The following is a 26844-nucleotide window of genomic DNA, read 5'->3' on the forward strand; positions in this document are numbered from 1 at the left end:
TTTTATCATGCCAGTGATTTAATCATTATAAATCAAGAACAGAATACATATTCACTCTCAGACGACATTAACATGATGCCTTTCAGGTCTGGTTCATTTCACAAAGGCAGACAATTTAATTCCAAATTATTTAATGTGAATTTTTTTCTGCTGTGTTCATGATTATGGTTTCAGCCGCATGGCCACAGATGATAATTGTGTCCACTGCTTCATTGTAGCACAATGTGAAAAGGAGCTTCCTTTTGCTTGTCAGAAGGCTCAAACTGTTGCGTTTTTTTCTTTTCTGCCAATATATTCCGTGCACTCAGAACAGACAGTTAATACATGCCTGAAAAACATTCATTATGAAGTAGTTGATGCATTAATGGTGGAATAACAGTTTTGAGCACATCAAAGGCAGTAAAATGCATTTAAAATTAGAGCGTCAGGTGTTTGTTTTTTTTGGCTTCAAAAACTGTCTCTACAGGAAGTAACAGATGAAACAAAATAATGCAACAATCTAAAGTGGTAGATTTTGGGAAAACTGCTCATGCTTTATGTCTGTCCAAGTCATTATCCCAGTTTCTTATTCTTATACTGAATACTTGATATGAATCTGCCTCATTTTGTCTGTAAAGTACTGGCAAGTATACATCTATCATTGGCCAAGCCTGATCTCAAACCATCCTGAAGATGAGCTTCTACTGCCATCTACTGGAGAAATTTAACAGTCAGAACTTTAGAACTGTCAGTCCCTCTCAGCTCAATAAAGGATGGCATTGTGCTGATGCCGTGAGTGACCATATTTGAGAAGGTGTCCTTCTGTTACCTACTGTATCGATGATTGGTGGTGCATGTTAAGTATTTTGCTTTTAATATCGAGTAGCTTCAGCATGATGAAAAATGTTCATTCAGTTTCTTTAAAGGGCTTTATTTGTGTAACAAAAAATGATTTAATCCAAAGATTACAATGCACAGAAAATTACAAATTACCTTTATACTAACATAATGTTACATGTCTTATCTTAATTAATTAAAATAGCAGTTTTCACATATAAACAACTGTAACACAGATCTTGTGATACCTGGCTTTAGTGTTATTAAAACGTCATCATTGTGAGGTAATACTTCACTCTGCATGTTTTCAAGTGTGAGAAATTCCTTCTCACTTTGTTAAATGATTCTGGATTTTTGACGGTGGTAAAACACTGAAATCCCCTCATCCACATCACACTTTAATCCAAGTAGGACACAGACCAAGCAGCAAAACATGTTGCTTAAATTAAATTAAATGATGATGAACGTGTTTTAAATATTACAAAGATGCCTGACATTAACTCAGCCAGTCACCAGCTCACCACAGATGTGTGTGTTTGTAAAAAGGAGCAAAACAGAAGAAACTCCTTCATGACTATATTTTGTTACAATAAAGAAGCAGGAATGTTAGATATTAAAGTATCAGCTACATTGGTAGTGAATGTGTGATGATGGAACAATGAGAAAGCTTATGAGGGGTGTAAATGGTCGTCCAGTCAACAGCAGAGTGCTCGCATCCAAATCTTGCAGTCCAAATGCATTTTGTTTAGTTGTTAACACAATAATTGAGTTCTGAGTCTGTTTCCCTTCCTACCAGAGAAAACTAATCCTTTCATATGGTGTGTTCTGTTCTACATGTGCTGAGCGTCCATGATATCCAGATACTTGGCGTCGATTACTTGGGGAAGCAGGCTGGTCCTGAGATAAAACACAGAGAGATGCTGTACAGTTACGTGTGTTGTATGGAAATAGTATCTAAAGGTAGAAATCCTTCCGTCCCAAACATTCATTCTGACAAAATAACAAAAAATTTGCCGGTGCAACACAGATGTCTTCTTACTTAATAGTTTTATTTCTTAAGGTGCATAACAGTGACTAATGTTTCGATGTAAGGTTACATCTTCGTCAGAGTCCTTGGAGAGAATGGGCAATAAAGACCTTAATAAGAATCATCAACCGTCCAATCAGGGGTGATTGTGCGTAAGAGGGGCGTTGGCTACCTGAAGATACACCCATCTCAACCAAGGTGTTACACTCATTAATCAATCATTAAAGGGCAAATGCCCACAAACAGGTCAAAAGGGATTCAGAACAGACAAAAATTTTCATAATACAATGGGAATAAAAGTATATTCATCTTAAATACTATACTTTAACATTCTTTGACATTAGAGAAAGAAAGTCAGATTAAATTCTTCATTTAAACCTAGAGGTTCTAAAGTGCCGAGTGTATGTATTCAAAACGCTTCCCTCCATAGGAGTTTATTAATGATATCACCACTCCTGGATGGGGGTGTGATTTTTCTCAATTCCCCAAAACCTCAGTGATGCAGGGGAGCCCGACTTGATGATCCTCCTTGGCGCTCTATTGTATCTGGCATAGGGAGCCTCACTGAGCCTCTCTCAGAATTTGTTGATTTTTTTCTAAGAAAATATGTTCACAGCTTACCATCATACCTTGGGGATACAACTGATGTTCTGAATTTGATTAATGATTGGAATTGTGAAAGCAATGATTTCCTTGTGTCTTTGGATGTGCAAAGTCTTTATACATGCATACCCCATCACAAAGGCCTACAAGCAATGTTGCATTACCTTGCTAAACATCCCACTGATGTTCTGCCTCCATCAGAATTTCTTGTAAATCTTGTTGAGATCATTCTATCTAATAATTTCTTTAAATATTCTGGCAAATTTTATTTACAACTACAAGGGACTGCAATGGGGAGTACCTTTGCACCCTCTTATGTTTGGTGATGGGTTTATGGGAAGAAAAATATATACACAATACTGAAAATAACCCCTTTCATTCCAAAATATCACTATGGTGAAGATACATAGACAATGTTCTTTTAATATGGAAGGGTACCCTTAATGAGCTAAATCACTTTTTGACTTATGTAAATTCTTCCACAGATTATTTGTCCTTTACTATGGAATGTAATAACCAGTCCATTGATTTCTTAGATCTTACCATTTCTAAGGACGTAAATAATATTCTACAATCCACCATCTATCACAAACCCCTTAGTAGCAACACCCTGTTAAGAGCCGAGAGCAATCACTCGCCTCATCTGGTCCACAATATACCAGTGGGCCAGTTTTTGCGAGTCAGAAGAAATTGTAGCACCATAGCTGATTTTATGTCCAAAGCAGCTCATTTAGCGCACCGTTTTGAACGAGGTTATGATAAATCTGACGTTACAAAAACATGGTCTCTAAGTACAGATCGCGCCTCACTGTTGAAGAAAAAACCTAAGTCACACACCCAGTGTATTTTTTTCGACCGGCTACACTCCAGAGGCAGGAAGAATGAAAAACATTATTCGCAAGCATTAGCATGTTCTGAAGAGTGACCCGACACTCAAAGACATATGCGCCAATCCGCCCAGGTTTATTTTTAGGCGTGCCGGCAACATTCGTGATCGATTGGTCCATTCAGACATGTCCAACCCATCTCCGACCACTTGGCTCCCTAACCCACCCCTGGGTTTCTATAAATGTGGTAACTGTGCGCAATGCTCTAATTCGACCAATGCGAAGGAATTTTCACATCCGCGCACTGGCAAGAAATATTAAATTTCTTCATTTATTAATTGCAACAGCACACATGTAGTGTACCTTCTATTGGCGGATTGGCGTATATAGGCCAAACAAAACATCAACTCAAACTAAGGGTATCTGAACATAAGACAGCTATTCGCACCCAGAACTTAACATATGCCACGGCGAGGCATTATAAGCAGGCCAATCATGGCTCCCCTGCATCACTGAGGTTCTGGGGAATTGAGACAATCACACCCCCATCCAGGGGTGGTGATATCACTCAGGACAGATGTTAATACCAGGTCTGAATGGGGCTTAGCATAATGACAACTCTACGCAGACATTGTAGCACTGTGTTGGTTTGCATGATCTTACTCAGCCCCCTGTTGGGTCATGTTACCTGACAGGGACCAGCAAGATCATCAGAAGGGGGAAGACCATCTTCATGTAGGGCAGAGGATACATCCCAAAAGCACATAGGATGATCAGCTGGATCATCTGCACTGCTGTGAAGTAGTGCACCTTCCTCTGAGGCACACGGCGGATGTAGTGTGTAGGAGGATAGGAGGTCTAGACAGAGAAGTGCAAGTATGATGTGGTTAAAATGCTTTTAAATGACATTTTGCTTCATGTTTTGTTTTGCTAATATAAAGGTTGACTGACTAATACCCATTACAGTTGTAAAGGCAATATTTATATGTGACAATACACCTGTTGTTGCAGCATGAATGACAAATTAAGTGGGAAAAGGCGCCAATTTCCCCTACATGAATGTAAATTTTTGCTTTTTGCTTGAATTCATTTTTATTTGTATGGCAGCATATTGCTGCCACCATGGTTTCATTTTTACCATATCTTTTCCATGATATTTTTATGCTATTATGACATATTTTCTCATTATTACAATAAATAAATCAAATTATTCTTGTTATGTGAAATGTTTCTTGATATAACAACAAATCGCCTTTTCTCATATAATGAAACTTTCTAGCAACTCAAAATGTCTTGTTAAAACAATTAACTTATCATATAGTCATATAGACATACATATAGACTTGTTATAACAACATAGCAAGATATTATATGATATTTATTTTTTCATTTTTTTGTCATGGTGGCAGCAAAGTTGCCATAACTTTTACCCAAAACTTTTTCAGCCCACTTAATACTTGGATATCCAACTTTTTCAGACAATTACTGGGTGCCATTTGGTGCAGCCACCGTGTGAAGTTTAATGGATAAACAGGAAAGACAAACAGACCAACTAATCAAACCACAGTGTCCTTCCTGCTCACCTGTTCCTTAAGCAGCAGGGCCATGCGGTCCACCATCTGGTTCCCATCAAGCGAAGTAGCTGCGATGTAGAGGAAGAGGCCGTAGAGGACGGGCTTGGGGATCCACTGCAGAGGAATGGGCAGCATGAACGCAGACAGGCCGATCAGGATGTTGGCTACCAACGAGGTCAGACGAGTCTCCTTCACACTGACAATACTGTTTGACACAAAGGCAGAGTAAAGCACTTTAAATATGTTGTTAAATATAATCACAGGTTATGGCCCTAGTATGGACATGCTTGTCAACCAAAGAGTGATTTTGACTTTAGGGGCCCTAAACAGGTGAAAGTATGCAGTATTTCACAAGAAAAACAGATTAGAAATTAGTCTTCATTTTGCGTAAGAAAAATGTCTGTTTTTCTTTCTTATCTCTTTTGTAACCCTCAGATGTATCTTGGGTCCCCTTAGGGGGTCCCGATCCACAGGTTGAGAACCAATGTCATCAAGGATTTGCATGTTTTTTTTTTTAGCTAAATGAAACAGATTTTCCTCAAATATCTTAAAGTAAAACTGGAATTACAAGTTAATTTCCAATCTGCTTGCAGTTTCTGACCAAAAATAATGATTTTTAACATTGCCAAAATCTGATCAGCTGGTCAACTTATATATTTTTCCTTTTTTATATGTTTTACTGTATTTTCTTTTAACTAATGTCATTAATGGATAAACATTACACCATAACATCAAAGGACTACTCCGATAGAAAAAATGTGCAGGGTTTGCACACAAAAATAATCATCAAAACATTTTTTTAATTTATATTCCTAAACAGACTCAAGATCAACTTAAATGTTTGACAATTAGTTTTGAAATGAATAAAGCTGACTATTTTTTTTAATATATGTTTACTTCACTGAATGCCTAGTTATTATGATCAGTATTTGAACACCACTGTTACAAAGCCTCCAAACAAACGGCTAAAGGCAAGCTGGTGTTTTCAGTCTGGATGTCTTTGAAAGCACCACTTGGTTTTTGTCCTTGTTTTAACTTTACTCACGTCGTGTAGAGGTGTCCGTTCTCTACGTGCTGTTCCACTTTGGCCAGCTGACGGGCGTGCAGGGAGGAATGTGGGAAGGCAGCGTGCATCCAAGGCAACCCCAGACAGGACATGAGGATGTTGATGAAGCCAGTCAGCATTAAGTCCCAGTGGAATGCTGTGCCTTTGAGCAACCTGGTGCAGACATTCAAACACACAGTGTGTCAAGTAGTAGTAGAAGAAGAAGATACAATATAACCTCCAGATTTCTACAACAAATCAGAAATGTGTGTGTTACAACACGTTAATTTCTCGCCATGGTTACTCAGGGTCTTACTTGTGTTGTGGTACATGTGTGAGTGAGATGACGATGTTCTGGTCGATGAAGATGAGCAATGCGAGGAGGAAACCCAGCCCGACTGCGCTCAGTATGTTCATTCCTGACAGCTTTTCAAAGTGAGGGAAGTTGAAGATAGGGCCGTCGTGGACACTTAACATAGGAACTAATAGAATAGAAAACATAACATTGAATAACACACAGTCTTTTCACATTTGTAAGGTGAAACAATAATAAACATAATAAAAGAAATGCCTGAATGGTGAACTTTGCTGCTCGTAAGCTTTGTTTTATAAAAAACAATCAACACATTGTCTTTGACCCACATCGATTTAGAACCCACACTGGGTTAAAAGCTCTCAGAAAGCAAATATTTTACCTTTTTTTCCACCTCCAACAGAGGATTTATGAACAGTGGAAGCACAACCGAGGTTGTGACTTTAAGTCTCAAGCGTACTCTTCTGTCAGTTATTTTATGTGATAGATCTGTACTCACGCTGTATGTCAAGGAAAAGGTAGGAGCCAATGAAGGAGAATATCAGCACAGAGATCGGCAAAGCGCAGTCTGACACCACCTCTCTGATTTTGTAATTCAGATATGGGCTGTGAGGGGAAAAGAAGCACACATTTTCCAACATTTAGCAACTCTGATGTAATATATTTTACAAGTGTTACTTCTGTATTTATTGTAGTTATTCTCTTAGCTTGAAAAGTAAGCCATGTTACGTAGTGAATGTTGGGAGGGGAAAGAAAAATAACATCCCAGGAGTCAGACATGGAAATACACACTTTTATCTACATCATGTATTACATCATTACACCTGAAGAGTGAAAATCATTGCAGATGATTTGTTACCTTCTGCCTGATTCCTGGGATATAAATCGTCTCTTTTTCTGGATCTCCCAACTTTATATACTTGTGCCACTTCTTGCTGTATATAATTTGATAAAGTCATCCAGTAAGTGAACATACCCCCTCTTAATGATGTAGAGGGTGTAACCCAGCCACAAAGTCCCCAACATAAGCAGCAGACAGAGGATGGGCCTTTCCCGTGTTGTCAACACCAGAGCCTCGGGCAGGAAGATTGACACATGTCCTTCTGCGTGTCCCATCAGTGACACGGTCTCATTATGATGCTCGGGCATGTTTCCTGTTTGGTTCTGCATCTTCTCTAGAATCTCATTAATCTGCTGAAGCACCAACGTGCTGTTTGTGGTCGCCAGCGTGGGCCCATGGTAGAAGTGCCGGAACACTAGGAAGTGAGGGAGAAAGAAGAAAGGGATGAAAAGATAATGTTCAAATAATTATAATATCTTTACATAAAAATACACCTGTGCAATTTAACGTTTGTCAAGTACTAGGGGAAAAAAGCCCCGTTTTGGATCTCAGCAGAAAATGCTGATGCAGAGAATATAAAAAAGTAGACTTTATGTCTATTTCACACTGAGTGTCTTCATACATAATGTACCACATTATCAAAATATAATTTCATGTGTTCATTTTCCGTATATATTTCAAGCCATTCAAGCAGTGCATTGTATTCAAGCTTTGTTAACTTTTGATGTAGTTTGGTAGCAACAGCCTGAGGCATAAAGAGGGGAAAACACTAAAGAATCCATCGTGCTCATCCATTTATTTTTGTGACAAACCCTTTAGAAAAAGATATAAACAGAAGCTGTGTGAAATGTACATTATAGGGTTGTCTGTTTTCCCACAAAGCACAGGGGGCCTGTTTGATTTTATGCTTGGTTTTCCTCTAGACTCCATGATGGATATGTATATTTGCTGGGCTACATTATCTATAACAAACGATATGCAGGACATTTAGACATCTCCCTACAGTTTGGAGAGATGGCTATGCTGCATTCAAAACATGTTTATTAATAATAATAATAATAATAATAATTACTAGTGCTGTCAAACGATTAAAATATGTAATCGCAATTAATTGCATTAATATCACAGTTAACTTGCAATTAATCGCACATTTTTATCTATTCTAATTGTCCCTTTTTTGTCCCATTATTTTTTCTCATTTGAATGCTCTTATCAACATAGAAAAGTGGATTGACTTTCTTTGTACTTTTGTTGCGGAGAATTCGCATCAGCTGTGTGCTTGGCCATCAAGTGGTATTTCAGACTGGACGTGCTGCGATGATAGCTCAGTTTACAACCACATAACATCACTTTGGTCTTGTCAGTGGAACCATTTGGCAACTTTTTAAAAGTCAACTTTCCATTCAGAATCTTATTGGCATCCATTTCGGTGTCTTGCTCGCCATCCACTCAAAACGTAACGTTAGCCAACTACTCTTTGGCCGGCTCGCAAGTCCAAACAAGTGTGTGCGGCGTGCCTGTTTTGTTTCTGGTCTAGCTAGATCCGGTGTGGTGTTGTAGTTTTTCTAACGTTACTAGTTGTTGCAACAGCATGTAAAAAAAAACTAAAAAGTTTGCTAGGCCAAAAAGAACGTTAATCTCGCTATAAAAAAAATGTATGCCGTTAAAATGTGTTTGCGTTAACGCCGTTAATAACGCTTTTAACTGACAGCACTAATAATTACTTTCATTTATATAGCGCCTTTCATGAAACCCAAGGACACTTTACAGAATTACTGTAGCTAAGCTAAAGGAGGTTGTAGGCTGTGGTAAACAGGTGGTGTTTCAGGAGTTTTTTTTTTTAAATGTCCAGGGATGTAGCATTTCGGATATCTGCAGGGAGGGTGTTCCAGAGGGATGGGGCTGCAACACTAAAGGCTCTGTCTCCGAAGGTACAGAGTCTGGTGTGGGGAATGGAGAGCAGGCCAGCGTCGGAGGACTGCAGGTTTCAGGGTGGGGTGTATGGATGGGGGAGGTCAGAGAGGAACTGTGGGGCCAGGGCATGGAGGGATTTGTAGGTGAGAAGGAGGATTTTATATGCGATGCAGGACTTAATTGGGAGCCAGTGAAGGTGGATGAGGGTTGGAGTGACGTGCTGCCAGGTTTTGGTGTGGGTGAGGACCCTGGCGGCAGAGTTTTGGACATACTGGAGCCTGTCTAGGGTTTTGCTAGGGACCCCAGACAGGACTCCATTGTAGTAGTCCAAATGGGATGTTATGAAAGCATGAATGAGGGTTTCTGCCACGGAGTCAGAAAGTGATGGCCCGAGTCTGGAGATGCTTTCAGATGAAAAAAGGCTGAAAAAAGACTGATGGATTTGATGTGAGTATGGAAAGAGAGGGTGGAGTCCAGGATTACATTAAGTTTAATGTAATCTGACCTTGTCTCGACTTACTTTTGACGGTGCCTTTCACTGCATCCCAGACAAATGCTATGGAGATGAACAATGCAATGACTTCTTCTGTCGAGCTGGGAGATTTAAAAAAAAGAAAAGGCATGGCGTGATCATTCATGTTTTATCTAAATAAAACACAGACACAGTCATAACAGTCCGTTCAAGGCAAAATGATGGCCCTGATAGTGAGAGTGCACATTAAACATAACTAATAATTATGGTTGAAAACAGGAAGTCATAAGAGAGGCGTCTTCTCTTATCAGTGACCTGACCTCAGTGCATGGCCAAATGGTTAGGTACATATATTACAAGTATGGGGCTTCTGTCTGTGATATGTCATAGTAACAAATGTGTTGTTGTGTATTTACCGTTTAAAGAGTTTCATAAACAGGCTGACATTGAATAAGCCTCCGAGGATGAGGAATAGACTGTTCCATAAACCGATGCAGGCGTAGAAAGCATCAAAGTCGAGCTCGTAGTCGTCGCAGATTCCCCTGATGACTAAAAACATACATAAAGCCACAAACATACATTTGATTGCATTAAATTAATAACATGTCTGGTGACCTGGCTACCAACTTGGTTGTTTGAAGCTGCCTAACATCCAGCATCAAGCTTGGGTTGCAACACATTTGCTGCATGTAATATACTGTATGGAGTTGTTCTGTTCCTTTTTGCTGTTGATGTGCTCTACAGATTAATTCCCCTGTCTAAGCAGTAGGACATCATACGTACCGCTTATGAAGATGGCCAGTGGTGCAGTGGTCAGTGGAATGACGAGTGGTGAGCCAGCAAACAAAGAATAGATCACTCCTCCAATGCTCTGGCCAACAATAGTCTTCTGAACATCTGTCAAAAAAACTAAACTTCAATACTTTTTTTATGCTTCAGATTAAATAGCTAATAATATTATGAATTGTTGCAGATTAAGACAACAAAGACAGGAGTCCATACCTATCCCTCCTCTTGTGCTTTCATCATTCAATGAGCCAAAGGCGATAGCAGGCAGTAGAATGGCGATGTAGAGGAAAATAGCAGTGGTAGTGTACTTCAGCAGACAGCGGTCCTTCCCAGTTATGCCTTGATGGATTATTTAAAAGGCTTATTAAAGACTCAACAGCCAAAGCAGCCACAATCTAAAGATATCTTCAAAGCGTAAGATTTTTGAAGAAGACATTTCATGATTTTGTAGCAGTTTGTTTAAGTTAAATAGATCACACTAAGGAAGAAGTATTACACAAGAAAATATTAATACCATCTGTGAAGTCTGAGGGGTAGAGGGGGAGTCTGCGACGGAGGTCATCATAAACACCTTTACCGACTTTAAAGAATTCTTTGCACTGTGAAAAATGACATGACATAATTTAGTCATTTAGACAGGACACTTCAGTTAGTGTAAAGAACTGCAAGAGACACATGCTGTTGAGTAGTTGGAGAGTCATCTAATAGGACCATAGAATTCAAGACTTCTTCTGTTCTCTGTGCACTGACATTTGCATGTATGTGCTAAAGGCTCCACTATACATTCTGGTCTTGATTTTCATAAAGCATTCAAAATTGTGAGGAAAAAATACTTTTTTTTAGATTTGGCACTAAGTTGGAAAATTACACTATGTTTCAAAACAAGAAAAAAAGAAACAATTGGGCTGTTTTGGTTGTTTTAAGCATGAATACATTGTGAGTCATACATCCATCAGTTTGAAGGCTTATCAGATGCCAAAACACTGCACAGTGGTCTATAATGCTATTTGAAGGGATTTTATAACTCTGGAAAGTTATTACAAAGACAATCATTTCACCAAGTAATCTAACAGGAATCACACTGGTTGAAAGGAAGTAGATGTACTCAAGTACTGTACTAGTAAGTACAGATTTTAGGTACTTGATTATTTTCATTTCATGCCACTTTATCCCTCATTACATTTCAGAGGGAAATGTAGCACTTTTTACCCCACTACATTCATTTGACAGCTTTAGTTACTAGTTACAAATTAAGATTTGTGCAGAAAAACTATTTTGATTGTTAAAGCAAATCATTTATTATTTTTTATTTAGTATAACAGTGGGGCATTATTCTGCATTTAGTACTTTTACTTGTAATACTTTAAATAAATGTTCCTGAATATACTTAAATACTTTTACTTAAAGTGTCTATATGCTAAATTTCAGTTTGTGTTGATTCTAGCAGCCGCTTTGGACTAAAGTGGTAGTGTTTTTACCACACCTGCTGTCGTAAAGGTCTTTTCTTTTACGGTGCTGTATTGCCCACTGTAGATTACTGAGTTAGCGTTACTGGGAGGTCATATAGTCGCAATGAATGTTTTGCTCATACAGAAAATCATTCATTTACATAAAGAGAATATGTTACAGATGCATCTTTGCATTTCAAGTGTTGCACACAGTAATTTAGCCTACTTTGGATGTCTCGTGAGCTATACTGGGTAACGTTATCATTGTCACTGTGTCACGAGCCAAAGCATTAAGAGATTGTTGTACCAACCAACGTCGTAATAACTTATATAGCGCAATTCATGAAACCAACGGACGCTTTACACAAGTACAGGGGGACAAGGGAAAAGAAAATAGTAGGCCAACACAAACACAGACTAAAAGGAATAACACGTCCGCACTAAATGGAATTGGGACATAATTTAATGTTGGCTACTGATGTACAACCACATCGCGCATTGTAAAGTTATAATAAATATAAATATTTATCACATACCTGAAAGCCAATTCGGGGACATTTTTGAATCATCTGTTGAAAGCCCGACCGAGATTGACTTGCATTTTCGCCCGTCGTCTTTCACTTTCCTTTTTAGCTTTTAGTTGTACTTGTTGTAATGAAATTTGTTGTTTAATTTCATTATTTTCTGTGCTAGCCCTGCCACAAAAGCAGGTAACTTCTTAAATAAAATTAAAATACAATTAGGACTGTATAAAGAAATCTCCTGCTACCTTTGGCTTGATACAATAACAAGCTTTTCCGGTGTTACACCGAAATCTGTGACCCTTCAGAATGTGTTCTCTGTAGCACTGTCTACCTGCCGTAAATCATTTTGTGACTTCTCGGGAAAAATCTGACTCTGGCAGAGGCATTAATAAAAGCTATATAAAACTAGCCTTCTTTTCACTGTTAGTCTTGTTTGCTGTTACAGGTCATTTATGATCATCAGGTGGAACATTACACAGTTTCAGAAACGTGTAAAAGTTACATATAGTCACTTTAAGTAAAATTTTACTTTTACTTGTAAGTAAATAAGAGTATTTTACAGTGTGGTATTAAATAAAGGATCTGAATACTTCCTCCACCACTGAGGAATGTGCACTTTCATGTATTTGTTTGGCCAGAGGAGCTTTTTTGCTGCACCAAGACCCATGCTGTGCTGACACAGTGGTCCCATTATAATGATTGGACGACCCCTCCAATCCCCACAGTGCTAATCGTGGTCTGAACACGACTTTAAAAAAATCCTCTGACTGATTTTTTGTGAGTGAGAAGGTACAGACTGAGGAAATTCATTTGAAAATACCTCAATTTAAATGCATTTGCTGACTGGATATCAGGTCTTTTGAATGAACGTAATAAATAATGATTATTATTATTATTTTTTCAAATTTGTGGAGAAACGTAGCTGACATCCGGTATAATATATCAAACTGGCAAAATACTGGCACACCTGAGTGTCCATCATTGTGTGTTTTTTGTATTATACAACTAGAATTGCATAACAGGTTAAAAGGGTGATTTAGCAGCAATAACCTAAATTTAAATGCTGTTTTGAAACCATTCAGGACATCAGATGTAGCCACAATCTGTTGTTTACTTTGGTCTTTTACTACATGCTTTCTCTGTAGGCAGTATCTGGGTGTTCCCCTCTCTCCACCCTCCTGCTGAGGACACACATTTCCTCTTAATTTTAACACTGGACATAATGAAATACTTTATCATTACATGGAGCTGCACACATTCTGCCGTCAGAGCCATGGCAGACTTGGCAGCTTTTTCAGTTTGTTGCCCAGCTGCTTCTCGTTCCTCGGCCCCTGGCTGATAAAGTGTGGAAACAGGATAATCAGATAATCTGGCTCAACTACTTTACTGCATCACATCCTTATATGCCTGGATGGAGTCGGAAAACACGAGGGTGGTCTCCACATGTTGTGGAGAGAAACTAACAGTCTGTAGAGAATATAAATGTTGGTTTTACAAGAAACAACCCATTGTTAGGGAGAGTTATGTTTACGTATTGTTGTATATTAGTTTTTAAGGTTTGTGCTTTTTGGCATCATTGTTCTACAGTTACGCAACATACTCAACTCACGCTAGTCATATGGCCACTTGTGCACTGATTAAAGCACAAAGCCAATATGTCACTGTTTGTTTTATATCTCCTACTTTACTCTTCTTTCACACCTGAAGTGGTTTCCCCCTACGTGGATCTGAGTCCTCCACTTCCTCTACGACTGGCTTCTCTGTGTCTATGGAGAGCTGCTGTCGCTGGTAGACCAGCTCCTGTTTGAACTCCTCCTGGGTCTTGACCTCCAAAAGCTTCTGTCTGAAGGAGATGTCGGAGAACATCGTGGCAAATGTTCTACTAAGTTCGATGGCCGTCTTGGTGCTTTTCTGAAACGGATGATAAGATTGTTAAACAGATTCTGACTGTTCTGTCAATTTGTTTGCAAATAATGGTTATTTTGTTATTGATTATTATTTTCTATGTTAAGCATTTGTTCTATAAAATGTCAGAGAATACTGAAAAGGGGCTCAAGGGGATGTCTGCAAATTGCTTGTTTGTCCGATAAACAGTCCAAAATCCAAAGGTCACCAGTTTACTATCATTGAAGGCTCGGAAAACCAGCAAATATTCACATTTAAGAGGCTAAAAGTGATGAACTTCCGACATTTCTTCCATAAAATTAAGCGACTACTCGATTGTGAAAATTGTTGCTGTAAGCATCCAGATTGTTAAAAAAATAATACAGAGAGTTTTGAATATAAGAACTGACAATTGGCTCTTACCGTTTGAGGAGGGGCCAGGATGAGGATGACATAGCGGGCCTCGCAGCAGTTGCCTCCCCAGTTCTGGGGCCTCTCCAGACGGGCGATGCAGACATGACGTCTCTGCAGGCTCCTCACATTGGAGCTGAATTGATAGAAAAATTCATTTGGATCAGTGGTGTATACATGATTGATTGTGCAGCATACTAATTGACAGGTTTAAATTAGAATGAATAAAATGACTTTCCCATCAAAAGATGTGTTGTTGTGGTCCCTGTACAGTCGAATAAACTCAGCAACTATACACAACTTTCCCCTACTGAGCTGGAGGCTGGAAAATTAGTCAAAATAGTACCCTTTCACATAAATATTATTGTAGATGAACTCACAGAACACAAAGCCAGGACTGCTGGTAACATACGCCAGTGGAAGTAGCAGTCACCCCCTGAATGGTTTCTGACAGAAGGTGAACTGTGGGAGCATTCAATATTTCAATGAACAAGCTGTTATGTCAAGCATCCTCTGAAGCAAACACTTCATCTCAAAGTGCTTCTAATATCTTTGGCTCACCATTACGCTCCTTCCCTCCTGCGTCCGTGAACAGTGAGTTCATGACCTTGTCCACATCATAGCTGCCATGGCCGTCCTCCACCACATGAGTTAACATTCGCCTCAGGACCTCGTCCAGAGTGGCAGCTTTCACGTCCAAAAGGATGCTTGCCTGGGCCGGGAAGCTGTCCAGGTCCCTGTGGGCGCGCACTTCCTCCTGGAAGTTCATTGGCTTCACATACTAATGTGAGCCAAAAACAAGGGGCATTTGATTGATGGTGATATAATGTCATAGTGCAAATAGGTGAAAGGTTCATTTTCGGATTTTGACCGCACATGCAACGCAAGTAACACTGCTTTCAGATTTAGTTCTCAGTTAGTTTAAAACATCAAGCGTGAGTTGGGTAGACATTTGGCAATTTTAGCTTTATAATTGGACAGTTGGAAAAACAATCTGTAAAATGCTGCTTTTCTACAGTAATTCTGCAGTAATGATTATGACAGAACACAGAGAGGGGGACTGGAAAAGCACATCTTACTTTTCTTGTTGTATTCAAAAGCCCAAGCCCAGGATATTCAGGATCTGCAAATAAAAGCCACATAGAATTCTAAACAAATCATTTCTTCATATTCTTAGAAATAACTAAAACATATCTCTTGTATTAGTAGTTAATGCAGAGCACTAGCTGCCAGTTCATGTCCATGAACTTTGTCTTAGTTGTTATGGCTCGGGGAATCAGAGCTGGCACACATGATTTCCTAATTGCAGAGGCTGCAAATTATTCTCATACAATGAAAGTCACACGAGTATTTGCATTTGTTCTCCCTAACCTTCATTTATTAATTTATTATTATAACAAATCACACCACAGACTAAACATGTTATACTTTTTAAACATACACACCTGAAACACTGATCTGGATCTGGTTGTTATAGATGTGGTCCATGTGAGTGACGGGTGAATCTTGCCCACAATCCTCCTGTTCCCCACCTTGCAGCTCTGTGGATAAACAATAAATGGTCACAGTCAAAAATCAACCAAGTCTCCGTTTACATACAGTTTTATAATTTCAAGTGAACCAGAGTTTCTAGTCAGAATTATAGTTTTTTTGCTGCAGTACTTTTTTCCCATTCATTTGCAATTGAGTAATGATAAAGACCACTTCATAGATTAACCGTACAGTGAGATAGAACTGTTCTTTGTATTAAGGTTACAAGGTTAAGATGCAATGCCAGCCACATTAACAGTGTATTTTACCTCCCATCCCTCTGCCACCTGTTGACAAGCAAACAACAAGAGGGAGAAAGAGAGACCCAATAAAAAAATCCCCCTTAAACCAGACATGCAGCAACATAACAATAGCAGCCCCTCGTAAATTCCTTAATTGTATAGAGGAAGTAATATGGCATTTCGATCGCAAGTTTTTATGAGGGAAGAAAGAAACGGCCACAGAATTACAGAATTAACCTTAACCCTTCATGAGCAAAGTTTTGAGCAATGATTATTCCCGCTTCCAGTCAACGATCGTCTGCCTCGTTATTTACCCATTAATTAACCTCTCAACACACCAGCGAGGGGACAGGCTGTGCTCACCAGCATGTTAAATGGGTCATCAGGGAGCAGCAAGAAGTATTGGCATTAGCATAAATAACTGTTGCAATAAATTTACATGTGAAAAACGAATGTATTTCCCCTTGTATGCTCAAGTGGAAAACTCAGAGCTCAGAGGAATAATGTCCTCTGTGCTTGCAGAGCAGATCATATCATGTACATAAAATAACAGGACCCATGCATGCTGAGAAAAACAATCAGAGCACATAATAATATGTATTACTCCAGCTACGCACCCATTTCTTGCAAAACATGTCCATTCTTGGACGTCCAAGTGGCTGGAACTTCTGTAGGAGGAAAAAAAGTTATTTGCACAACTTCATGCTTAATTTTTTATTATAAAGTATTTAAAATTATAATAGTTCATTATTGTTTTATTGACCACATTATAAAAAAGTTTGAATCATATAAAATATATAATGTTGATATATTATCACCTTATATTATCAAACACTTGCTTATTTACATTGAGCAGATTCAGTGCAACAATATCATTTAGCTAATGAATGTAAGTCACTATCTTGCAGCTCTGTTTTTGGTCTCCACCAGCTCCTGAAGGAAATATTTATCTTCTTGAATACTCCACTATGTTCACCAGCTATAGTCGCTAACTTTGTCAGTCAACTTTTTGTTGCTGGGCAGGTAGCATACAAAGGGTTTATCAGAGCTTTTAAGCCAAAAACAGCTGTCTGCTGCAAACAAGGTTGGTGAGAGCAGTGAAAGTGAAGCAAAACCATAACCTTGCAAACCAAAATAATGAGCAAGAACATGCTAAAAGTTTCAGAGAGTTCAGTGGAAACTGCAGGGTAACTATGAGCCACACCTTTCAGATTGAAAGTAGTCATTTGACGCATTGTTGGTATAAAGATATTGATCATTCAGCCAATTGAATGGACGTCCTCAGTTATTATCACTACCACAGATATGATGCGGTAGGGCCCTAATCTACCTCCTAGTTGGCTCAGTGATCGTTATCATCCATTGGTAAGCTTGATCACCCATCTGCACCAGTGTTAGATGCTCAGAGCAACTGATGGTGGATGGGTCAAACAACCCTGGGAGACTGGTGTTTGTGTCCCAAAAGTCATTGTTGACTTTTTTTAAATTACGTAGGCCACGTTAGTTGACTTTCTTATGTAACGTTCCTTACAAAACATTCTTAAAGGTCCAGTGTGTAACGTGTTTAGTTGTTCATTATCAAAATCTGTGTTGCCCGTTCACAAACGTGTCCTTTTCATGAATAGCTACCTCCACCATCAATTCCAAGTATTCCTTTTGGCTTGAAATTTTACATTTGCATTTGCATGAACTGGGGTAGACGCTCCATATTCATGCGCCATCTTGAAATGTGTTAGCCGGTAAGGGACATACAGGACATACTGCTCCGCCTTTCGCATTTTCGCTGTCACATGATAAACTCCCAGGTGCTGCTAATAATGCTAACGGGTATCGTAGCTTCCCGGCCCCGGCAAGTTTGAAGAAGGAAACATGGAGGACCACACGTATTTAAATTTCAAATTTCAGGAACATGAGTCCTCTTCTTCGCCCAGAAAAAGAAAAAGGATATTGAAATGAGCAAGAGACCAGCTTTTGAAGCGTGAAGGCTACCGTAGCTGTAATACGTACTTTAAACTGCGTGGTGCGAGAGAGTTGATTGCGATATATGATCTCAACCCTAGGTGGGAGAAATTCCTACACATTGGACCTTTAACTAACTAGCATGAAAGTAAGTATTTTAAACCAAACCACAATTTACTAAACCTAACCAGCGGGTTACCAGTGGATTATCATCAGTTTAGCTTTAATTTAGCAATTTAAAGGCAGCACGGTGGCTCAGTGGTTAGCACTTCTGCCTCACAGCAAGAAGGTTCTGTGTTTGAACCCAGGTCGTCCCAACCCTTTCTGTGTGTAGTTTGCATGTTCTCCCTGTGCTTGTGTGGGTTTCTTCCCACCATAAAGACATTCATGCAACTAGGACTACAGCTGAAAATTAGCTGACTGGCTAACACTGGTGCATTTATAGAAATGTTGATTAATGTGCATTGTCCTAATCAAATAAATAAATCTTAATGCAGAATCCAAAACTTTTTTTTCGCCATCGTCATCTTCCATACTATACTCTGTGACCCACTGAGGTCAGGCTTTAACAGTATTTAGACCATCATGTAGGGCAATTAAATTTACAGAAAATGTAATAATATAATTTCATGGTATGCAGAATAAAACAAAAATAGAAAGTAAAAAATTATTAGAGGATTTCTTTTGTATGTCTGGTCAAATGTTTTTGTGGATTGCAAGGGGACATAGACTGATGATACTCATTTTTTTTAATATACACTACCGGTCAAAAGTTTTGGTTCACCTAGAAATTTCCATTCCACTCCATTATAGACAGAATACCAACTGAGATCAGTTGCATTGTTTTTTTAACCAGGGAAGCAGTTTTCAGATTACATTATGTGCTTACATAATTGCAAAAGAGTTCTCCAATGTTTTCTCAGTTAGCCTTTTAAAATGATATCATATTAGTAAACAGAATGTGCCTTTGGAACATTGGCTGAATGGTTGCTGATAATGGGCAATGTAGATATTACATTAAAGATCAGCCACTTCTTTCTACAACATAATTTAATCTGAAAACTGCTGCCCTGATTAAAAAAAACAATGCAACTGATCTCAGCTGGTATTCTGTCTATAATGGAGTGGAATGGAAATTTCAGTAGTGTATATTTCATGTCCTTAGTAGAGAATCAACAGTAGAGAGATGACAGGAAATATAGGGAGAGAGAGACTGGGAACGCAATGCAACAAAAGTCTTGGTTCATGATCCGCGCCACTAGGCCACCAAGGCACACTAACACCATAACATCTTACATAATAAAACCCCAATGAAAGCTATCCTTGCAGACTTGTTATGTCTGACACAGACACAAACTGACCAGAACATGATGATAAAACTGTGAAACTGGACTCCATGTTGACTGACACAGTTTGACCCTGTTGTGTCTGGCCTGTGTGCCACAGTAGCTCTCACTTCACAAGCGACAAACACAGTCAGCACCAGCAGGCATCATCCTCTCCAGCTGCTCCCATCGCACACACGGACAGATTCTGTGCACAGAAACTAAAAAATCTGAGCTTGTTGAATCATTATTTCCAGTGTGACACACGTTCGGTCAGACCATGATGACCTTTAAAGTTATTATATGATACAAAATGATGAAGATAGAAAGTGGATGTCAGTTATGAAGATGTTATTAATAAGGACAGGGAAAAAAACGGCACATGCTGAGAAACTGAAAAAAGAGACCCCTTCGCTCTCGTTTGCAATACAAATCTGTATGTATCTGTGAAACACTCACTGCTGTAGCTGTACAGGTGAGCTTTTCCTTGCCTGAGGCAGAGATTGGCTCCAGGGGGGGCTCCCGAGCAAGGCTATATCTCAAAGCAGATTAAACAGAACATTTCCAGGCCTCCTCCACTCGACAGGAGTCTGCAATGACTACAGGGTGCCTAACAGCTTATGCAATGAGCTGTTTGTACCACAGGATATGTGGAGAATGATTTAGTCTGCCTGATTGAGACCTTTACTGTCTTGGTCAAGTTCATTGTAGTCTTGCATTGCCAGACCTTCCTCCACAGCACTGCAAAGGAGTGTCTGGCTAGTCCACACAGCAATCTGGGATGGGAGAAAAACATGCTCTGGTTTATTGGCATTTCTTTAAACCAATCACAATCGTCTTGGGCGGTGCTAGGTGCCAAGCGGAGCCATAGTCATACCTGTCAAGTATCCCGTTTTGGCCGGGAAAGTCCCGTATTTTACCCTTCTTTCCCGCCGTCCTCCCGTATTAGTATTTTCCCGTAAATCTCCCGTATTTTAACCTGCGTTATTAAAAAATAATAATAGCCCGGGCCCGGCGGAGTAAAAAAAAAAAAAAAACATTCCCAATCTGAGCTCTGTCACTAGCCTCGCGATAACTGCCACCTGCAGTAGCCTACTACAGGTACTGTAGGTGGCAGTTGTCGCGAGGCTAGTGTGTGAGGTCAGATGATGAGAGACGGATGATGGACGCTTCGACAGAGACGGTGCGCTGCCAAAACTTCTGAAGGCTTTACTATGCATTCCCCATAGCAATGCAAGTTCAAAAAGGGTGTTTAGCATGGTACGAAAGATTGTTACAGAGAATAGGAGCACGTCATACAACAGAACTGTCTGCGCTCTACTCTCATGTAAACCACTCTGTAAACCGCTCTGGCCCCGCCCACTAATACACTCCTTCCAAAACAATCTTAAAGAATGCAAAGTCTGCAACAAATTTATACAATAACTCATTAAAAGAGTAAAGAAAAGTTATGTGAAATGAAAAGAAAAACTGTAAAAGAAAAGCAATATGAAATGAAAAGAATGTGTGGAATGAAAATAAAATGTAGGCTAAATGTAAAGACAAGCAATGTTATAAATTGTAAATGTTTTCAGCATTCTGCATCAAGTGGTGATTTTAGCTTTCTTGTACACCTGTCTTAAAATGTAAGGGATACTGGAGCTTGGTTGGGGTGGTGGGACTGCTTGCGGTGGGCGCCGGAAAATTTCCCTTATTTTCAAATCCAAAACTTGACAGGTATGGCCATAGTGCCGCTGCAAAATAGCCTCGGGAAGAAACTTGTTTTGGTGGAACGTGTACGTTCAAAAGTTGTTTTAGTCGTGCAACAGAAACTCAGATTAGACAGATAGCTAGCTGCCTGGTTTTACACTGCAGAGATCTGAGGAGCAGTTAACCACAGTCCTCATAAATCAACCAGAGTTCAAAATGCCAACACAAAGACAGCGGAAGGTAAAGGAACATCTGAAAACGGACATCCGAAAAGAGTGACATCCCGGGGAATTGCCAGCAGAACGAGAGCAATCCTGGAAGTGGAATGTCATGGATATAGACTAAATTCATTGTAAATAGGCTCCACTAAATCTTCTGATCATGATCAACAATAGACAATGACTACCACTAAACACACACTTTTCTCATCAGCCCCAACAGTGAAATTGGTGTGAAGGCATGACTGACATTTGTGCTTAAAAACTAAGAATTGACAGGAGTGTAGGAAATGTCACCTGTTTTTTTTTTCTCTGTTCATCATTGTTCAATCAGTACAGACTGCTGCAAAAGTTTATCAGAGAAGATATTTTGCAGTCTTTCTGCAGACCTGTAGGTTACGATGACTCATGCTTATGGGTTTCCTGTTGGCTGGCTGGGCAACTTCCTCACGCTTACTGTGCTGTCTAGTGACATCAACAGTGACAGAATGTATGTAATGTAGGTGATGTTACTCTTTCAAATAGTCTTCTGACCCTGTTCGTAAACTACTGCAAAACTGTTTTTTTTATTTTGTGATATACAAGTTCTAATCCTGTATGACCTTCCATATGACAAACATATGTTTAAAAATCATTTTTAGGTGTTTTTATTTCAAAATCCCTCCTTTCTCTTAAGCTGCTTACACATATAGCCGACGGCCGACCGTTGACAGAAAAGCCAGTTGAAATGATCAGTCTCCTCGTGTTGGTCCAAAAAGTGCCACAGAACACACCAACAAGACGAGATGAGACAAGACGTAATACATCTCTATAACAGCAGGCGGCGCTAATCTGTATTGTTGCCCAGGAAATGAAAACCGGCAGCTGATTGGACGAACGCGTCACATGGGTTTGTTTTCTCCGGAAATTCAAAGCCAGACTGTCATGGCGGCCGTTCAGAATACGATCTCATATTGTACTAAAATAGTTCACTGAAACATGTTTCTGAAAACATTTTAAGCGAGAAATAGGCCATGCAGTTGCTGAATCTGTCTTCATTTCAGCTCAACAAAGGTCAGTTTAAAAGATTTTCGTCAGATTTTGAGAGACTCTAGTCAGGCTCATTCTGCTCCCCATTTCCGGATGAGTCCCGACTGCCCTGCCGCCGACTGATCATGTCAGGTCGGCCAAAATGAATGCCGACAGCCCCCCAGACTGACGACGGCACGGGACACAATGAACAGATTTGCGTCACTGACCTCACCAGACTGTCTAATGGCCAATAATTGGCTAAGTGTGTCCCGGCTATTAGCCTGACAAGCCAGACCCACATCAAGATGTTGGGTCTGGGAACTCACCATTGACGGAGCTCAATCTGAGGGGCGGGGTAAACGGTTGTCTTTCAAATTTCCTCTGAACGCAATAGGATAGCGCTACAACCAGGCAGAGCAACGAAGAAGGTAGCGAAGCTATATGGTTGATAGATTAAACTTTTGCCGTTTCCGGTCGGCAAAACTCCGAAAAACATCTTCCTTATTTAAGAATGATTTCAGTGCCGTTCTTTGTTCTTTTCTCAAAGAAAAGCTTAACTCCAAGTCTTCCAGAAGACCGCTGTTCCCAGCAGCAGCAGCCATAAGCCCGCCCACCGACTCTATACACGATGTGATTGGTCTGACCAAAGTTTGGTTTTTCCAGCTCGCAAGCCAACAGAGAGTGCCTAGACCCCCCTGGCTGCAAATTAAATTTGCTGTCGCTAGGGTGCGTCTAGATTTCTAGGCTACCTTTCTCTCCCTGTAACATTTAAATGAAAATTCATATTAAACTTGTGGGTGTATACAGTCAGTGGCGTAGTCTACGTGACACGCAGGCATACGCCGTATACCCACTAGGAAAGCTCCAGGATTTCAGTATACCCTCTTACAAAAGCATGAGGATACGCAACGATGATTGACACTTCATAAAATCACTGTGTTGCAGGTTACTTATAGGTACAATCAAGGGCGTAAGTTTCGTTTCAAACGCAGTTGCTTGGCGGTCATTCTCTTCGCAAATATGAAATGTGAATCACCAAAGGAGATAGAAAACAAAAGAGAAGTTAAACTTCTGAATTACAGGCTTACCAAAAATCTTAGTGTTTTGATAAGCCTGCCCCTGAAGCTACTGCTGCTTCGAGTGACACTGCAGCAGACGTTGACGTTACAGAAACTACAGAAAATGAGCCAGATGAGGCTGATGCTACTCGGTACCGTTACAAAATACGTACGGGGTTGACCCTCTGTGACGGGCAGTAATTTAACGTGATTTGGGGACTAGCTAACTCCACCCATCATATAAAAGCTCTTTTTGAGTTGTAGTAGCGAGTAAAGTAGTCTCGCTTTGCCAGACCCTCCACCAAAGCACACTGGAGGAGAGCCTGGCTACTCCACATATCTTTTGGGGAAGGGAGGAAAACGTGCTCTGGTTTAGTGGTATTTCTTTAAACCAATCACAATCGTCTTGGGCGGTGCTAAACACCGGAGAAAAGCTGCGGTGCTGCTGCAAAATAGGCTCGGAAGGAACCTTTTTTCGGGTCAAATGTGCACGTTTAAAAGCTTTAGTCGTGCAACAGAGAACTCAGATTTGACAGATAGTCTAGCTAGCTGTCTGGATTTACCCTGCAGAGATCTGAGAAAAGATTAACCATAGTCCTCATAAATCGAACAGAGTTTAAAATGCCAACACAAAGGAAGCCCAAGGCAACGGATACAACCGGCCTAAATGAGTGAAATGAGGTGGATTTTCCAGGGCCAACGGATCAATCCCAGAAGTGTAACGTCAAGGATGTAGACTACAAGCAAAGCAATGGGTCAAAGGTATTTGTTTGGATCTCAGTAGTAGGCATGGTTGTGCTTTCATTTATTGACTTCTCCATCATCCTCCTCCTCTTGATCTGACAACGCAGATGAGGGAGGTGTTGTTGGAGGCCAACAGTATTGCTCCCTTCAAATGTCTCCACATTACAGCGGAATATTTTCAAAATACACCACATTACTCAAGATAAAGATGCCCTGCCCCTGACTGCTGTTTCCCCGGAATTTAAAAACTTTTTTTTATCTAAAAGTATTTATTATCTTCTAACTCTGACAAACCAGACCACCACTCTGTTAATCTCACTGGACAAACAGGCTGACTTAAAGCCTAAGGCATCTTTTATTAATCGCTGCCAGCCTGCTATCTGTGTGCAAAGGATGCCCTTGAGCAGTAGGAAACAGAAGAATCCTTGTTGGGTCTCTGGGAACAAGAGCTACAAAGCTGAGAACTGAACTGTACAAGGTCAAACCATCAAGGCAGAAGGGACACGGCGTTCGCAAATGTGCATGGTCGTTGCTGCTTTAATTTTTTAAATATGGAGCTCTGCTTGTCAATTTCTGTGCTTTGCAGTAAAACATATCCGTGCCATGTTATAAAAGATGTAAGACTCGTTTTTTTTAAAGCTTAATCAATCTTGTCAGCGTTTGGCGTGAGCAGCTGTACCATGAACAGTGTGTACTCTGTAGGTCACAATGTACACACTCATATTGAAATAAAGCAAATAACAGGAAAGAGGAACTACAGCTCATTCCACTTCAACATCTCAAAGGCTGACGATAAGAACAACCAGATGTTTGGTTATCCAGCAAGATGGATATGACCACTGGACCAACAGTAATCATAGCCACACAAGTTCACTTCACTAACCAAAATATACATCCGAAGGTGTTATCTTGTCACTTAGACTTTAAACACGTTTGTGTGGCATTAATGCTCTGGGAAATGAAGTGTTTTAAATAGCCAACTCTTGTTAATAACATTCAGTTTTTGGTGGAAGACATTAAACCTGCATAACGGTTCAAGTCTGAAGATAATAGTAGTAAAGGATGGGGATGCTGTAGGTTTGAAACAACTTCTATAGTAATCCCAATTACATCATATTACCATCAATTTCAAGCAGAACGTGTCTTAAACAAGAATGGAAATGCCAAATTAGAATATTAAGACATTTTATATTATATTTCATTGTATATTCTCCCTAATCCTTTTACCTTTTAACCCATTAATGGCACTGAACAGAAAATACATTCATACCCATATATATATATATATATATATATATATATATATATATATATATATATATATATATATATATATATATATATATATGTAGTGTGTTGTTTTATTATAGATTAATCTGCCAATTGTCTTCTTAATTCATTTATAAATTGTTTGGTCTGTAAAATGTCAAGAAATAGTGAAGAATTCTTAACAAGGTTATAACGTATAAGCCACTGGCTTCGTCGGACCAATAGCTCAAACATATTCAGTTTGCTTCGTGAGTTAAGAAAAGCAGCATGACAGGATAAAAGAAAAAGCGTTATGTAGCAAACTGGGATAGCGGATTATATGACTCTCACGTTCTAACTTAATACAACAACAGGAAGTTTAACCAAATAAGTATTTTAAAATCAATTTAATGTACTTTTCTGGAATGATTCAAAGGGTGTTAACATAGATGCTAAAAGTTATTTGCAGGTCTGCTGTAAAAACCTTCCATGATAGACAAGTATGCTGTTTATTTCCATATTGTAAACATTGACCCATATCCTTTTGGGCAATAAAAGCATCTTGTTCATTTTCTGTGCTTTTAACAGCAAGAATACAAAGACATCAATAGTTTAAATAGCACCAAGAGAAGAAGGCAAATAAAAGATAATAGAAGTGTTATGAGATAATTGTACTTGTAAAGATGAAAGCCTGCACTATATGCTATAAAAAAACAGTAGATGTTATCAGCACACATACACACACACACACACACATACTGTAGAAAGAGCACACACACACACACACACACACACACACACACACACACACACACACACACACATATACTGTAGAGAGGGTTCCTCCACATGTTTGTCACAGTTGGCTTAAGTTGCACCATGAAAGACCTTGTCATCCCACTTCAACCCTGCAAAACTTACCATATGGCACAAAATGGAGGACCTTTTTGGCTTCCATGTTCTCCACGTTTTTTTTGGTAAGATGCTTTCCAAAGGTCAACACATCATCCTTCCTCTCTGCTCCTAAATACCCTGCACTCACTGGTGATCTTTTTCTCAATATCTTAACACACACACACACACACACACACACACACACACACACACACACACACACACACACACACACACACACACACACACACACACACACACACACACACGTATGCTGAGGTAAAACCACCTCCCTGCCCCTCTTCCAGCACATTTGTTTGAAGGAGTAACTGGGAGGGCCGTAGAGAGGGTGAGAGGCGTGTTTTTCTTTTCTTTTCTCTGCTGGGTCCTCGTGCCTATATATATATATATATATATATATATATATATATATATATA

The 26844-nt window shown here is 39.6% G+C and overlaps 1 protein-coding gene across 1 annotated transcript; it reads right to left on the reverse strand.

Annotated features, from left to right (window-relative positions):
- Positions 1 to 15: 15 nt before the first annotated feature.
- Positions 16 to 26628, reverse strand: LOC120566767 (sodium bicarbonate transporter-like protein 11). The gene is made up of 20 exons (XM_039813404.1): positions 26434 to 26628; positions 16878 to 16928; positions 15934 to 16029; positions 15568 to 15611; positions 15050 to 15269; positions 14869 to 14950; positions 14501 to 14624; positions 13895 to 14104; positions 10736 to 10820; positions 10435 to 10560; positions 10216 to 10329; positions 9849 to 9981; positions 9481 to 9554; positions 7182 to 7461; positions 6705 to 6811; positions 6209 to 6374; positions 5893 to 6066; positions 4857 to 5052; positions 3962 to 4131; positions 16 to 1713 (listed from the first exon to the last, which is right to left on the reverse strand). Exons 1-20 carry the CDS (start codon positions 26468 to 26470, stop codon positions 1647 to 1649), a joined length of 2556 nt encoding a protein of 851 aa, XP_039669338.1. The 5' UTR covers positions 26471 to 26628; the 3' UTR covers positions 16 to 1646.
- Between the last annotated feature and the right edge of the window lie 216 nt (positions 26629 to 26844).

This window comes from Perca fluviatilis, chromosome 10 (genome assembly GCF_010015445.1).
Source record: "Perca fluviatilis chromosome 10, GENO_Pfluv_1.0, whole genome shotgun sequence".
Classification (NCBI taxonomy): domain Eukaryota; kingdom Metazoa; phylum Chordata; class Actinopteri; order Perciformes; family Percidae; genus Perca; species Perca fluviatilis.

What these genes read in the sequence shown, in the direction of transcription:
- LOC120566767 (XM_039813404.1), bottom strand. Translation starts at nt 26,470, where the DNA reads ATGGAAGCCAAAAAGGTCCTCCATTTTGTGCCATATG. An exon ending in AAGCACAAGAGGAGGGATAG is followed by an intron (nt 10,330 to 10,434) that starts GTATGGACTCCT and finishes TTTTTTTGACAG; the next exon opens with ATGTTCAGAAGACTATTGTT. An exon ending in AACGGACACCTCTACACGAC is followed by an intron (nt 5,053 to 5,892) that starts GTGAGTAAAGTT and finishes TGTGTCAAACAG; the next exon opens with TATTGTCAGTGTGAAGGAGA.